The sequence below is a fragment of the Pyrus communis genome, chromosome 4 (genome assembly GCF_963583255.1).
Source record: "Pyrus communis chromosome 4, drPyrComm1.1, whole genome shotgun sequence".
NCBI classification, from domain to species: Eukaryota; Viridiplantae; Streptophyta; class Magnoliopsida; order Rosales; family Rosaceae; genus Pyrus; species Pyrus communis.
Genome location: NC_084806.1, coordinates 3,651,304 through 3,667,174, shown reverse-complemented (window position 1 = coordinate 3,667,174; position 15,871 = coordinate 3,651,304). Strand labels below are relative to the sequence as shown.

At 35.1% G+C, this 15,871-nt stretch overlaps 1 protein-coding gene across 1 annotated transcript; it reads left to right on the top strand.

The window, feature by feature from the left end:
- The first annotated feature begins 1,870 nt into the window (after positions 1–1,870).
- Positions 1,871–7,535, top strand: LOC137731907 (alpha-1,4 glucan phosphorylase L-2 isozyme, chloroplastic/amyloplastic-like). Its single transcript, XM_068471164.1, has 15 exons — positions 1,871–2,133; positions 2,599–2,828; positions 2,941–3,042; positions 3,167–3,343; positions 3,429–3,704; positions 3,789–4,060; positions 4,193–4,310; positions 4,410–4,793; positions 4,896–5,048; positions 5,279–5,407; positions 5,485–5,721; positions 5,830–5,906; positions 6,251–6,437; positions 6,511–6,711; positions 6,801–7,535. Exons 1-15 carry the CDS (start codon positions 1,935–1,937, stop codon positions 6,915–6,917), a joined length of 2,859 nt encoding a protein of 952 aa, XP_068327265.1. The 5' UTR covers positions 1,871–1,934; the 3' UTR covers positions 6,918–7,535.
- The last annotated feature ends 8,336 nt before the right edge of the window (positions 7,536–15,871 follow it).

Here is a 15,871-nt window from a genome sequence, read left to right as displayed (position 1 = left end):
AAACAGAAGATCAAAAGTAGGGTTTTCCAATTTCTTTCTAATACCACATTCTTCACTTGCCCTACATTTTCATACCACATTGCAATATTCCACTAAATTCAATAACAAAAGCAAAAAGCTGTAGGGTTGATCACCAAAAATTACAACATGGGATGTGATCAAGACCAAGAAATGTACCTAGAATTTTTGATAAAAATCGAAACTTGGCAGTGTTTCATACACAAACCATTGCGGTTTTTGGGTTACAATTTGGTTTGTGCTTGAAACGAAAAGAGGAATTTGAGAAGAAATTGGAGAGAAACAAAGGATTTTCTGTGGATAAGTATTTATTTTTTATATATGTGGCTGTGAGAAAAAAATCAGAGAGAGGCACCGCGCAGAAGTAGAGAAACTGGACGGCTCTAACCTTCTCCGAGTCCAAGTCCAACTTTGAGAGACCGTTGGGAGGGATTTACCTTCTTCCCTCCTCAAATTTCCTCAGTTTTGTATTATTTTTGTGGATAAATAAAGGATTATTGTCAAGACATGTATGCATGCCACGTGGTGCCACGTGGGTGAAGCAGATGGCCACCTGTCACTGTGGTCCATTGGCAATTTGTAGGCTTCTTGTTGGGTTATTAAAATCCCAAAATGGTTCTCTTCCATTGGGTCTGATTTTGGGTTAGAGAGAGTCATTGGTGGCCCAAACCTTTATTCCATTCTAGAATTTCTTATAGTGCGGCATTTTTACAGTATGCCCATAATACACAGCGGAATGCTATATGTTATTAAATAATTGGAGATACACTTGAAAGAAAAATTATTCCAATTGTATAATAAGATATGATTTACCGTTTCGTATTCCGAACATACTAAAAATTTTCTCCTCATAATAAGAGCGGATATGAGATTGAGACTTGTACATTGTAGTCGAGAACACCAATAAATTAGTTGGTAGTTGGTTCATTCTAAAATTGTTAGATACCAGTCTTTTGCCCTATGATTAATTTTTCAGTGTGATCGTCAAATTGTGATATGACGTTTTTAGAGCTCTCATGTTATAATATGTGTATATGTTTATCATTATATAACTTAATCCTATGAAATATCATTCAAGTTGTTGACTCATATATAACATTTCGATTAGTAATACAACGTGACATGAGACGTCACGCTAAAAAACTTGCGAGGAATGGATGAACAACAAAATTTCTTGAAAAGGGTGATTTGGAAAATGAATTAGCAACAAACAAAGATCAAATTCTCAGCCAGATAAAAAACAACAAATTAACAAAATCAAAGTGGCTAGTTGCAATTTGAAGGGGCAAGTCACCAAAATAAGGTGATAGTTGCTTGCATGGTAGGGTAAGTTGTTAGGATAACGGAACGGCCCACTTATCTTGGCTAAAAGTGAGATCATAACCTTCACGTACTTTTCAAGAAATTTCAAGGAAATGCAGGAACAATATCATGCAAATAATTGTGCCAAATTTTCAGTTAAGTGAATAATGCCAATGAGGGTTGGTTGAGTTAGTAAGAATCGTTATTTTCGTTAAATCAAAATTTAGGTTCGAGTTCTACTATCAGCTACCTCTTTCAATGGCGATTTATAAAAACTAAAAAAGGAACTAAAATCCCTTGTAAATTCTCGAAGAAGTTTGTGATATACTCTGATTCTAAAATGGGATAGCTCCCCTCCTCGTAAGCTTTTTCAGGATGAAAAGCACATGGAGCAAGAACAAAAAATTTCATTAATTGGATTAAAGCCAATTAATTGAAAAAAGATTAATGTGGTAAACTAAGTAATAGTGGAGACGTTGGAAGACGACGAATCAAAGCATTTCCCTCGTCTAAAACGTGAGGAGGATAAGCAGACAAAAGGCAACACACTCTCTCTTTCACTCATTCTCTCCTTGCTCTGCTACTAACTTTCTCAGAGGGATACTGAGAAAGCAATGGCGGCATTACCATTCTCCACGAAATCGACGCCGTCAAAGTTCGTCTCAACCTTCATACACTCCAACCACATAAGAAGAAACTCGAGACCCTTTTTTATCACAACAACCACTTGTTCCCGCAGCCGAGCAAGGAGGCAGCTTCGTGTGAAGAACGTGGCGACTGATGACAAAGATGTCGCCACTCAAACCCAACAAGGTTTGGTTAAATTGTTTCCTTTTGATTTAGAATTTTGGTTGCAACGTGCTTTTTTCACAAAAGTGAAAAGATTTGATGCTTTCATAGCCAATTGCATAAGCACTTTCTACCCATCTCAGCTGAGGTGGGAACTTACTTTGCTAAATCAATTTTAAGTCAAAGGGTTCATCACAATCTCACTTTGAAGATTTCATTGCCCCGTCACTGAATTTTTTCTAGGAGGCCAATCGTTGTGCGTTTGAAAATGCTTCTCTAGACAGCACTTCAGCTCAAAAGCGTTTTCTTAAAAGCAAGTTGAAATTCTCTCTTCCATGTATTTTGCTAACCCAGAAGCGCATTCAACTTTTTCTATGCTGTCAAAAGCACTTTCAATAATTTGGGAGTTTAACACTTACAAAAATCTTTATATTCGCTCATTTATATCGACTTGATTAAGTTGTTATTTGATTTGATCAAATGTTTCAGGCAGTTTGGCTACAATTCCTCCGGATTCTTCATCCATTGCATCGAATATCAAATACCATGCCGAATTCACACCCTCTTTCTCTATCGAATCTTTTGCGCTTCCCAAGGCATTCTACGCTACCGCTGAAAGTGTTCGTGACATGCTCATTGTTAATTGGAACGCTACATATGAGTACTATGACAGGCTGAATGTAAAGCAGGCATATTATCTCTCAATGGAGTTTCTACAGGTTTGCCATGAACTTCTCTTTTTATCCTGATGCCGAAAATAACCTCTATTTTGTATACATTGCTTGTTGAGCATAAGGACGTCTCATCTGTTATGTTTTAAAATTGTTGTAGGGAAGAGCATTGCTGAATGCCATTGGTAACTTGGAGCTTTCGGGGGCTTATGCAGACGCCTTGAAAATGCTAGGGCACAATCTAGAGGATGTAGCTAGGCAGGTCAGATGCCCTGACCATTTGATTAACTTTACTGCGATTTCCGTTGAGCATTCCTTCGAATGGACTTACTTAATATTGTCTGGTTACTTTGGCAGTCTCTAAATTTTGTGTTGTTAATTGACAGGAACCGGATGCTGCGCTTGGTAATGGTGGGTTGGGGAGGCTTGCTTCATGCTTTTTGGACTCCCTGGCCACTCAAAATTACCCGGCATGGGGATACGGACTCAGATACAAGTATGGCTTATTTAAACAGCACATTACAAAAGATGGGCAGGAGGAAGTTGCTGAAAATTGGCTGGAGGTTTGATCATTGAGACTTACTTTTTCCTGTTCTGTTAAAAGTCATTCACTAAATTTTGTTGATTAAGAACACTATCCCTTATCAGATGGGAAATCCGTGGGAAATTCCAAGAAATGATGTGAGCTATCCTGTAAAATTCTACGGCGAAGTTGTTTCTGGGCTAGATGGAAAAAAGACATGGATTGGAGGAGAAAATGTCACAGCGGTTGCCTATGATGTCCCCATACCAGGATTTAAAACTAAAACCACCATAAACCTTCGACTTTGGTCCACAAAAGTAGCACCAGAAGAGTTTGATTTACATGCTTTCAACACTGGAGATCATGCCAAGGCGTATGCAGCTCTAAAGAATGCCGAAAAGGTTAGTATGTGTTCATCATAATTGTTACACTTATTCTTCCAAATCTGCATGGTTGTGTTACTTTAATCTTTTCATCTTCATTAGATCTGTTATATATTGTACCCTGGGGATGAATCCATGGAGGGAAAATCAGTTCGGTTAAAGCAACAGTACACATTGTGTTCGGCTTCTCTCCAAGATATAGTTGCGCGGTTTGAGAGAAGATCGGGGGAGTCTGTGAAATGGGAGGAGTTTCCTGAGAAGGTTGCAGTGCAGATGAATGATACTCATCCAACTCTCTGCATCCCGGAGTTGATAAGGATATTGATGGACGTTAAGGGCTTGAGCTGGACGGAAGCCTGGGTTATTACTCGAAGGTACTTCCCTTCTCGATATTTTGACTAGTTATTTAGGTGCAAGTTGGCGCATTCCTTGTGACTTGGAGTGTTTTCCTTACATGTATAGTTATATATAAGCGAATGCTTTTTCATTCGTCGATTATCTTGCAGAACTGTTGCATACACTAATCATACAGTATTACCTGAGGCATTGGAGAAATGGAGTTTGCAGCTCATACAGGAATTACTTCCTCGACACGTTGAGATCATAAAAACGATTGATGAGGAGGTAATATTCAGCGTTTTGCGAGGAAAATTCATTTAATGAGCAAAAGGTTCATTCTTTACTTTCTACTGTAGTATGTAACATATTCGTCTTCTTGACCAGCTAATTCATACCATTATTGCTGAGTACGGCACAGAGGATCTTAACTTGTTGGAACAAAAACTGAGAGAAATGAGAATTCTTGATAATATCAATCTGCCTGACTCAGTCATTGGAATTCTCTGTAAATCAGAAGAAAGTTCTGCAGTTGATCACGTTGAGGAAGTTGATTTTTCTGATAAAGAAGCTAAAACCACTGATGAAGTAGGTCTATCTAAAGGACTGGACACTAATACAAAAAATGAGGTTACATTTGAACCGGATCCTAAACTTCCAAAGACGGTGAGAATGGCTAATCTATGCATTGCTGGTGGACATGCAGTAAACGGTGTTGCTGAGATTCACAGCGAAATAGTGAAGAATGAAGTATTTAACGATTTCTATAAGGTATAAACCCTATAACAAAACTTGGAAGTGTTACTGACGTCCATTTAGTATTTGCATATTTTTTGTCCGCTATTTTTCACATAATATTAATACCTCTGGCAGTTGTGGCCTGAGAAATTTCAAAACAAGACAAATGGGGTGACACCGAGAAGATGGATTCGTTTCTGCAATCCAGGTCTAAGTAAAATTATAACCAAATGGATTGGAACAGACGATTGGGTAAGAAATACTGACATGTTGGTCACCCTTCGGAAGGTAAGATGTCATAACTAGCTAACCTGCAAGTCATTGAATACATAGCTGCTGGTCATTTGATTTTTCTTCACTTCAATATATGAATTTCAATATTTATAAATCTCACTTTTGTGTAAGATGATAGCAAGTTCTATCAGCATTGTGCAAACTACCTGCATCACGCAAATGTACTGAATTTTTTTGCTTGTTTTATATAGTCTCTTTTTACACATTGCGTAACTTCTTAACAGTTTGCTGATAATGAAGATCTCCAATCCGAATGGAGGGAAGCGAAAAGGAGAAACAAGATTAAGGTTGCATCCTTCCTCAAGGAAAAAACTGGTTATCTAGTCAACCCTGACGCAATGTTTGATGTGCAAGTAAACTTCTGATACTATAAATATTTCCCCTGTTTCCTCCGGTCCTGTTTTTCAACTAAATTTATATATAATATCAGGTGAAGCGCATTCATGAATACAAACGGCAGCTATTGAACATCCTGGGTATCATTTTTCGCTACAAGAAAATGAAGGAAATGAGTCCTGAGGAAAGAAAAGCAAAGTTTGTTCCAAGGGTGTGTATATTTGGAGGAAAGGCATTCGCAACCTACATCCAAGCGAAGAGGATTGTGAAATTTATCACAGATGTAGGAGCCACTGTGAATTGCGATCGGGACATAGGTGACCTTTTAAAGGTATGTTTTTGGCTCATAGAAATTATCAGCTGCTTCACCATGTCCATTCTTGTCAATAATTTTGAGTGAGTTGCTGAAATGTGCATGTCTTTGATGTTTCAACCACAGGTTGTGTTTGTTCCTGACTACAATGTCAGTGTTGCTGAAGTGCTTATTCCCAGTAGTGAGCTCTCCCAGCATATCAGGTTTCTAGATTCATTTCTGCACAATTGCTTCAATTACAAGTTATCATTTGGTCTCATAAACTTCTGGTCTCTTTGGGAATGCTGTTATAGAAAGCAGTTATGCTCATAAGCGCTTTTGCTAGAAGCATAACAAAGTTCTTAAGAAAAATTCAAGTGCATTTGGAAGCACTTCTCAAGGAAGCGCTTGATAGGTGCTTATCATAGAAAGCACCATAACCCAAATACTTTAAACTTTTTTTCTGTCAAACGTTCATGAAAGTGCTTCTGGTTGTCTGAAAACGTTTCTGAACTTGGCATAATCATAAATAATGGTAATCATGGTACTAAATCTGTGGCTCTCTCAGCACTGCTGGAATGGAGGCGAGTGGAACTAGCAACATGAAGTTTGCAATGAATGGTTGCGTACAAATTGGAACCCTAGATGGGGCAAATGTCGAAATAAGAGAAGAGGTTGGAGAGGACAACTTTTTCCTCTTTGGTGCACATGCTCATGAAATTGCCGGGCTAAGGAAAGAAAGATCTGAAGGAAAGGTAGAATATATGATTAGTTGATTACTAATCACTCAGTTAACAAACTATTAGACCTAATTAACATATAATGCAGTTCGTTCCGGACCCGCGGTTCGAAGAAGTGAAGGCATTTGTGAGAACCGGCGTGTTTGGTCCTTACAACTATGATGAACTCATGGGATCATTGGAAGGAAATGAAGGTTATGGTCGTGCTGATTACTTTCTCGTTGGCAAGGACTTCCCTAGTTACCTTGAGTGCCAAGACAAGGTTGATGAGGCATATCGAGACCAAAAGGTGATTGTATATTATTTGAACAACTAATTCATTACTTCTTTTCTCGTTGAACGTTAACTTCCTTATAAATGTACACGAACATGGTGCAGAGATGGACGAGGAAGTCGATTTTGAACACAGCTGGTTCGTACAAGTTCAGCAGTGACCGTACAATTCATGAATACGCGAGAGACATATGGAAGATTGAACCTGTTGTTTTACAGTAGAGTAAAAAGTAAATAGCTAAGCTTATATAGCTAGGTTGTGGAGCAAATTCAGATCAGTAATTAGCGTCACATTAATATATTAATTGGTTAACGCTCATATATTTAGAGTGATGTTATTCCCATCCCAATGTCTTATCTTCCCACCCACCTTTTAATGAATTTTTTTAATTACAAATTTGTCTATTTGCAAAAAGACTGATAAGGACATTAATTATCTTGTTTTGCTTAAATTTTGTTTTAAAAAAAAGTTTGGGTGTGGGAGACGATTTGTCTACCTTAAACCCTAACTCATATTTTCATCTACTTCATTTAGAAAAAGTAAAAACATATCAACGGACTTAGAAGATGACCTTTTCATTGAACAGGTGGAAGTGACGCTTCTACGTAAGAAGTACGGAAGAAGTAGAAGATTATGTTTCTATTGAAAAGGTAGAAGAGTAATTTGTGCGTAGGTCATTTGAATTTGTCCATTGTATTTTTGAATTTGTCGTTGTCGAATTCTTTTGAATTTGGATACCTCTGTCGTTTCCATTTGAATTTGCAGACCTTAGTGGTTTTCATTTAGATATTATTTGTTATATTTTTTAAGAGACAATTTTATAATTTCATATGTATGTATATATTAAAGGTTATTTTGGGAATAATAGTGGGTGGGGAAATAGCATTTTATTTTTTTAACTTTTTAAGATGGGTGGGATTATAACGTAGGTGGGAAAATAAGATAATGGGGTGGGTCTAATAGCTCTCTACATTTATATATATATATAGTGAGGTAGCTCTCTCTCATGGTGATGATAATGTTCCTCTTAACCCTAGCTCCTTTAAAAAAGAATAATGGTTCTATCAAGTGCCATTTTTGAGGAAGCCAATCAGTTTTGAATCCAACTCAAAGCACAATATTCCGAATCCTAGTTTAGAGTCCTCCTTCTTTAACTTAATTTAAAAGGTATTCCCTCTCTTTCCCATGCTCCTTTAAAATTACCTTTCTAAAGGAACTCTTTTACCAATAAATTGGTTTAATTTGCCCGAGTTAATAATTAGCTTACTGTTTTCAACTAAAGTTCAAAACTCAAAAGTTAACTAGCTTGCCATTTTCTCCATTAACCATATTTTTTTTTAGTTGTTGGGAGGATCCCCATCGATGAGATTCCTAAGGAGAAATGTCTTCACCATTTAAAGTGGATTGGAATTTGGAACTGGCCGCCTAACAATGTGAGATAACATAATTTATAAAAAATGCCTCGATTGGAATATGATTCTTTTAATAAAAGTTGTTTTGGAACTCATTCGATTTCTTTCTCCTTGTCACGCAAATGATAAATTAACCTATCACCTAGAGTTCCTAGGCCAACAACACACCACCACCTTTAAATAGAGAAAAACTATAGTATTACTCCTACTTTAATAATGCAATGGTTACTGGTGACGGAGTCAGAGATTTTGTCACGAAGGTCAAATTTTATATGAGTATAAGATCTATTTTTTATATAATGATATTTTATTTTACACAATGAGGTGAGGGATTTGACTAAATCACATAATGAGAGCCAAATGTAAAACCTCTCACCTTCAATTGAAAATAATTAGTCTAAACAGTATTTATCGTAAATACTAATACATAATCTCTAATTCATTCTAATTATGCAGTATCTCTATTGTTTGTCTTTTTAGTGTTTCACTATTTCTCATTAGCTGTTTATAATAAATTTCTATGTAGTAGACGGATAATTATCATTCCAAAAGTTATTATACATATACTTTTCTTGACCTACTTTAACTAAAAGCCAAACAACATTAGTAAGGAATTCAATAATTATCAAGGCGAGAAGGGTCAAGGCAAAACAAACTTAGCAAAATATGAGGAGCAAAACTACATTGCCACAGTGATGCAAAAGATGCGTGACAACTCGTTCCGAATTTTACGGAATAGAAGGGTATTTTTGGTAAATTCTTTTGGGCTATGGGATATTTGGTTTAAAATATTGTTTTTAGGGCCTTAATAGGTGTGCCCAAAGGGCCCACCTTTGGATTTTGTCCCCTCGGCCCACTCTTCTCTCTCTCTCTTCCTCACTTTCTCTCAACTCTCCCGTGCTCTTTCTCTCTCAGATCCCTTAGCGATCTCTCTTTCCCAAGGACCAGTACACACCCATTACACACCTGCAACGGGCGACCACACCCTCATCAAAAGGCTTGGCATCGATGTAACTCGGGACTAAAGGAACCCCGTTTTCCGGTGAGTCCAACGGCTTTCGAGCCGATTTTCGGCCACTACTTGGGAAACCAAAGTTTCCTGCGACCTCCGCCAATTTCGAGGCTATTTCCAACCAAACCACGGCTAGTTAGCCGTTGTGCAAGGTGCATTTATTGTGGCATTTCCATCTTCACTAGTTTGCGTGGCTTTTCGAAGACAGATTATCTATGAGTGGACCCCTTCTAAAATGCATATTTTAATAGTAGAAATGCATATGTGAAAAGCATGATTTAATGGTTACGTTTTATGAGTAAATTAGATTTACACTTATGATATATCATGCTTTACTGTGAATATTTTGGAATACCATATTTTATCGAACTTATGTTCTTTGTAGTATATATGATGGATGACTATATACTATTTATGAACATGTTTTCTTTACACTTCTTTATAGTATATATGATGGATAACTATATGCTATGAAGATGATTTTGAGATACATGTACTTATGTTTTGAATGAGTACATTCAAGGATTTGTGCATATTTAGTGATCACTATTTTGCCTACGGGCAATGATACTTATATTGACCTACGGGTTGGGTACTGTAGGAGCCTACGGGCGATTGATACTTGTGAAAGAAGTGTTCTGAAGGAAGAGTTCTATATGCCTTTGGGCGATACTAATACCACTAGTTAGCACACTATATACTATATATGTTTTTATGACATGCTAGGGTTTCGGAAAACCTATCACATATTATTCTATTAGTTTTCATAAAACTTTGGGGGTTATTACGTTATCGAACAACTATTTCAGTATTATATATATATATATATATATATATATCAACTTGGTCCACTTATGTTTGTTTTGCGCCCCCTCAAGACTTAGATTCGAGGCGTACAACTCAGGTGTCAAGGCACTCCCGCATTGGCATCTTTGAGTCCTCTCGGTGTAGGACCCATCTCTTTGTTCATTCAATTTTTTGTTATTCCCTTTTAGTGTCTAGAGTTAGTTATATGCTCTGAACACGTTTCTCATTTGTATATTAATTACATTTAAATTTATAAGTCTTATTTATATTCATTGGTTCACATGCATTCTAGTATGGCTTTGTCACCTTCGGGTGTCGGCCAGCACATGTATACCCTGGTGTTTGGGGAATATCAGGGTCGGACGTGTCAAGATGACCCTTCTAAGCCTTAATTGGCTTCGCCCTTGGTTACTGGCCTACTGCAACTGATGTATTAGTTTGTAAAATTGATATGGTCCATCTCTATAATTAATTTAAAAATTCTACAAAGCTCAGGTGCATGCCAATATCTTTTCTTCATCTAGTTGGTCGAAGAGTCCAAAGAAACAAACGATAAAATTCTGAAGCATATCATGCTCTTATGCACAGTTGAAAAAAAATAATAATAAAAAGGGAAAAACTACTCCAAAAACCCTAAGCATAAATTGCAGGTGCATATTGTGATATTGATGTAAGATGATTAACGCGGGAAAAACATAGATCTATGAAGTTGGACTTGCATGCCCTAGCATTATAGTTCACAAATGTGTTTGTTCTGCCCTAGTTTGTTAGCTAGCTACATCATGAAGTGCATGACTTTTCAAGCCATTTATACAGTTGCGAGTTTTTTAATATTAAGCTGCAGAATGAGAGCCAATAGCATATCTGTATGTATATATATTTAAATCTTTAATATTTATTTTATACAAAGTTTAAACATTTTTGTTTTCCCTGTCTGGGTTTCTTAAACTTATGATGTGATTGAAGTGGTTAAGTAATCGGCAGGCTCTTTCTAATGCCAATGCAACTCATACATTGAAGGAAAATAAAAAAAGAAAAGGCCATATAGAACTTTTGTAAGGTGGTCCCTCCTTAATTTCAAGATGAGAAATGTTAAGAAAATTCTCTTAAAAATGAGATTTTTTATGTATTATCTGTCACTTCATATTTTTAACATAATATTTTATAATATTGACACAAGAATTAACGTCAAATCATAAGATAATCAAAAGTTCATGAAAAATTCTACTTTGAGAGAAGTTTTTTTCTTTCATACAGCACATAAACAAAGTTATTTACATTGTAAAGCAACACCACTTGATAAAAAATGATTCTATAAAATATATTATATATAATGTATAAAGCTAAAGTTAAAAAGAAGGACACTCGATCTCCAACAATTATTTGTGCATGAAAGCTTGCTAGCAATATTTGGTTCATGCATATACATATTATTTGGTATATTTCACTTCCGACATGCATATATTTGTGTGAGCCGTTAAGATTCCACAGAACATATATCTTTTGGTCCAAATGGTTGTGTATGTCCCTTTCAGTGCTAGGGTTTTGCAAAGGGAACGGTACAAAATGGTTTCTCAAGCTAAAATCATGGCATTTGCCGCCACTAGGGTTCAATGCTTCTGGTTATTGGGATAATGCCCTTGACCTAATTCTTTGTGTGATATTTATGCTTGTAATAAAGTGATCTGGATCTTTTTCTTACATTTATCTGAAATTGCTTATATTTATCTGATAAAATATGAATTGCTTACAACAATATGCCTCCCCTGTCAATATATACTTCTTTAGAGCGAGGGTAAACCAAAAGTAGAAAGAAACTCGAGGAAAGTGCTCCTTGAAAATTTGATAACAAAACTTTTGAGTCCTTATCATATAATTTGCTACATAATTAACCAACGATCACCAGCGACGAAAAAAAAATTAAAACCCATATGAACAGGAAGTGCTTGGCCGAACTTCCAAACGTTATGTTTCTGTTTGGTCGATCGGAACCCAAATCGTTCTTTGTTTGAAAATTTAAAAAATAAAAAATAAAAAAAAATAAAAAATAAAAAAGGACAAAAAAAAGACAAAAAGTTGGTCTTTATCACATTAATTTGGGCATTGCTAGTGCTGCAGAGAATACAGATGCAGATCCTTGGGACATTATGAAAATGATATATTGAGCCTCATGAATCATCATTTACATACATTAATCTCATAACGATTTGATTGGTACCTTTTAAATTTATATTCCATACTATTATAATAAGAAGATTATGCTAAATATGGTGCACATGAATGGAAGAGGATCCTCTCCGGATCCACTTTGTGAGGAACTTAGGGATCCACACATCCTAGCCGTTCATCTTATATTGTGCGGTCAGTTTTCATCAGATACTATTTGTGTTTAATTTTAAATAAAAAAATCAAATGATTTATGATCGCACAATATACGAAGAATGGCTAAGATGTGTGGATTCCTAGATCCCCACAAAGTAGATCCAAATGGGATCCAATTCCCACCTGAATTATCTAATCCATACGTTTAAATTTTTTAATGTTTAATCTAAACTGTTTAAAACCGTAAAATGATGCATATTATATCATTTATACATGACATACTGGCTTGCAGATTAATACATGATAAAAAAACTAAAAAAATAAAAAATAAAAAGCGCGTTATTGGCGTAGGTTACGAGTCATGCATGACAATGTCTAAAATAAATCAAGATAAAGTTCCAAATCCAAGGAACGTGGTATATATCTTGTTTGTTTCAATTAATATATTCCAAGTGATTTCTACTTGTACCGAAAATATATATAAAATTCCATCTGTCATATGTTGTATTTTGTATAGATTGAGCTGGATTTTGGTGTTTTGTTTGGTGAATTCTGAATTTGTGATGTTACTTTATCTAAAGGTTGGAGGTGAGGACTTTTGAAGAATTCATGTTTTAGGCTTTTAGCGAGTCAATCGTTTCTTTTATTCAAAGTTTAACAAAATGCAACGTAATCAAGTGCACACGCATTCAACTAGAATAGCTTTCCGGGTCCTGGGTAGGAGCAAATCATCGATATGACAACCTTACTGTTTACTAAAGAAGCTCTCACATTGAATCGACGTTTGCGTGGAATCGGATGAGATCAAAAAATATAAAAGATTTCATATTTTTTTAGGGTAGGTTTGAGCAAGAAGCTTTCTCCATCAGTTGTGCCGGGGATCTTGTTAGCTTGGAGCCATCCCGCCCTATATGCTACAGACATCATATTGAGAACCAACGATTCAAAGATTTGCACATAGGTGTTGATCTCTTATTGTATTTAATTAATTCATAAAAATAATTAATATTAATGTAGGCAGATAATAATTGATCTGAGATTTGTAATATCTCTATTAATTAATGAACTCTCTTTGTTAACCAAAAGATAGTGAAAATACTACTTAGTCTTCTATCACACAAAAAAACGATGGGCAAAAATGTAATTTCACAGGTCCAAATTTTATTGTTCTTTATTGAAGCCTCACCTACAGGTGATGCTAAAATAATTCAAATATTAATAAAAAAATTTAAAAAAAAAAACCAAAAACTAAAACCTCCCACTCCCCCCACACTCTCTCTCTCTCTCTCTCTCTCTCTCTCTCTCTCTCTCTCCCTCTCTTGTACTCATTTTCTAAAAAAATGTGTTCATACACACAAAATATGTAGGTAAATGCTAGTGATAAAATAATAGAACCCGCCGGTGGAGCCAAAATAAGGGACGGTGAGGGGTACTGTTCTCAACTTTATGATGACGATGAAACCGCAACCACTCGAGATGAGACATTACAAATTTTGGATATGGAGGTTAGACCCCCACATCTTTTTCTTTTTATTTTTTATTTTTATAATTCAACCATGAAATCATAACGCAGATATTCCCTCTGAATTTCTAAATATTTTTAGGTAACTTTTCAAGTTAAACTTCACAAAAACTCTTCTTTTATTTTTTAATACAACTACCGATTTACACTTAGGAGTAGAGAATTTTCGCTAAGCACATGATAAATTAGCTATAATAATTTGGTGTTGAACTCATTATCAATGAAAGTCGAATCTAGGACTTCCAACTTATAAATAGATTAGCACTAAACTTTGGTGCTAAGTGTCAAACTTTAATGATAACAAGATAAACACTAAGTAAAATGTTACAGATAATATTTCATGCGATATTTTGTAGATCATAGGATGTAACGGTTGATAATTGAATATCATATTTTTTAATTTAAACAAGAAATTTAATCATCAAGTCATGTGTTCTATGATCTTAGCCCGCGGACTGTGTAAAAAACCCGAGTTTTGAGTCAACCCACTTCTAGGAGGAACCCTAATGTTTTACCGCAGGCGATTATATGGAGTCCAACAAACCCACAAGTGGACGATTCAAAAAGATTTCGAAGCTTTCGTAGGGTTATCGATCCAATTGCCCCACGTACCCAATTGTTATCTCTATAAATCTTGTGAAATGACATGTGGGTCTCCGGGGTCCTCAGTCCTGGCATTCACCCTTCTAACAATATGCAGAGTGCATTCCTATCATGAAAAATCAATTAACATAAAATGAACGTGACAATAAATTTATTTTATGTTAATTTTTCTTTCACTCACAAATAAATCTTGTTAATCATCAATTGCTCAAAAGAATAAAAATATTATAACGTTCCGAAGTATTATATACTCAATAATTTTCAAAGTTAGCAGTTCTTTATATTTGACAAAGGATTTTGACAATTAGATATACCAAAATATAAAGGGAATTGTTATTAGCACTCCAAAAATCTCATTTTAGACTCTAAACTTTCTATATTAGGAAAGAAAAATACAATTATGAGGAGTGTAAAATGAGATTTTTGGAATACCAATAATACTTTCCAATATAAAATGCCCTGAAATACAACCTGAAGCAGGCAATAGTTTCTCTTTAACAACAAATGGTCTATTTATTATTTTATATTATAAATTTTGGTTGAAACGATGGGCTTGCTTGAGACTCAAGTAGTTTTTATATCAATTAAAAAGATTTAGGTATCAATCTCTCTCTCCCTCCCTCTCAAAAGCCTTGGCCTCTGGATGATTAAGTAATTGAGGAAGTAGTATTAAATTTGAGTAACAATATTATCCCCCAAAATAAAATAAGAGTGATTTTATTGAGGATAACAGTGTGATTGTTGCGTTTGGTATGGAAGGACATAACACCTCCACGTCAAAGGTTTTTTATATGGACCATGATTTGTTTGGACCACATGTTTAACCTCTAGGCTTAACCAATAGCTATGCCTTCCAAATCAAAACTAATTGTATTCATCGACTGAAAAAAGTTTGAAATCTGTCAAATTTAGGGTACGCGGCTGCTACTTAGAGCATCTCCAATAGATGCGGTAAAATAACCAAAATTTTATTCTAATTAGAAAAAAAAAATACATCTCTAACAAAATCGGTAAAAGAGTTTCTATGACATTAAAATGAATAGTCACTTGTTAAATTTACAAAGCAACTGTTCATAAATTAAATATTAAAGAATAATAAAACTCAAGTGGACTCCTGAGTAAGGAGAAAATAAAGAGTATAAAAACTGTTTTAGAAAATGAATGAATTGAGTTTGAATTGTTAATAATAAAATATTCAAAACTTGTTAGAATAGAAAGTGTTGTCGGATATGAAAAGTTAAATTGAGTAAATAAAATAGTTTTTTTAACTCTGTTTACTTACTAGTTTAACAAAAATTTAGAACTTCTGTTAAATATGCTCTTCTAAGTTACTACGATTATTTTTGGGGAAAATTAAGTCATTTCAAATAAACATATTTGGTTTATTATTGTAAAAAGTAGAAGAAACGACAAAGAAAATAAGGTAAAAGGAGATGAACTTTCATATGCGTATGCTCTATAAGTTTGGTAAAGCATACATTGTTCAAACTTAATTTG

Bases quoted from the DNA above. Each gene is read 5' to 3' on its own strand.
- LOC137731907 (XM_068471164.1), top strand. From the start codon at position 1,935: ATGGCGGCATTACCATTCTCCACGAAATCGACGCCGTCAAAGTTCGTC. The intron at 4,794-4,895 runs GTATAAACCCTA...TACCTCTGGCAG, and splicing joins TATTTAACGATTTCTATAAG to TTGTGGCCTGAGAAATTTCA. The intron at 5,408-5,484 runs GTAAACTTCTGA...ATATAATATCAG, and splicing joins ACGCAATGTTTGATGTGCAA to GTGAAGCGCATTCATGAATA.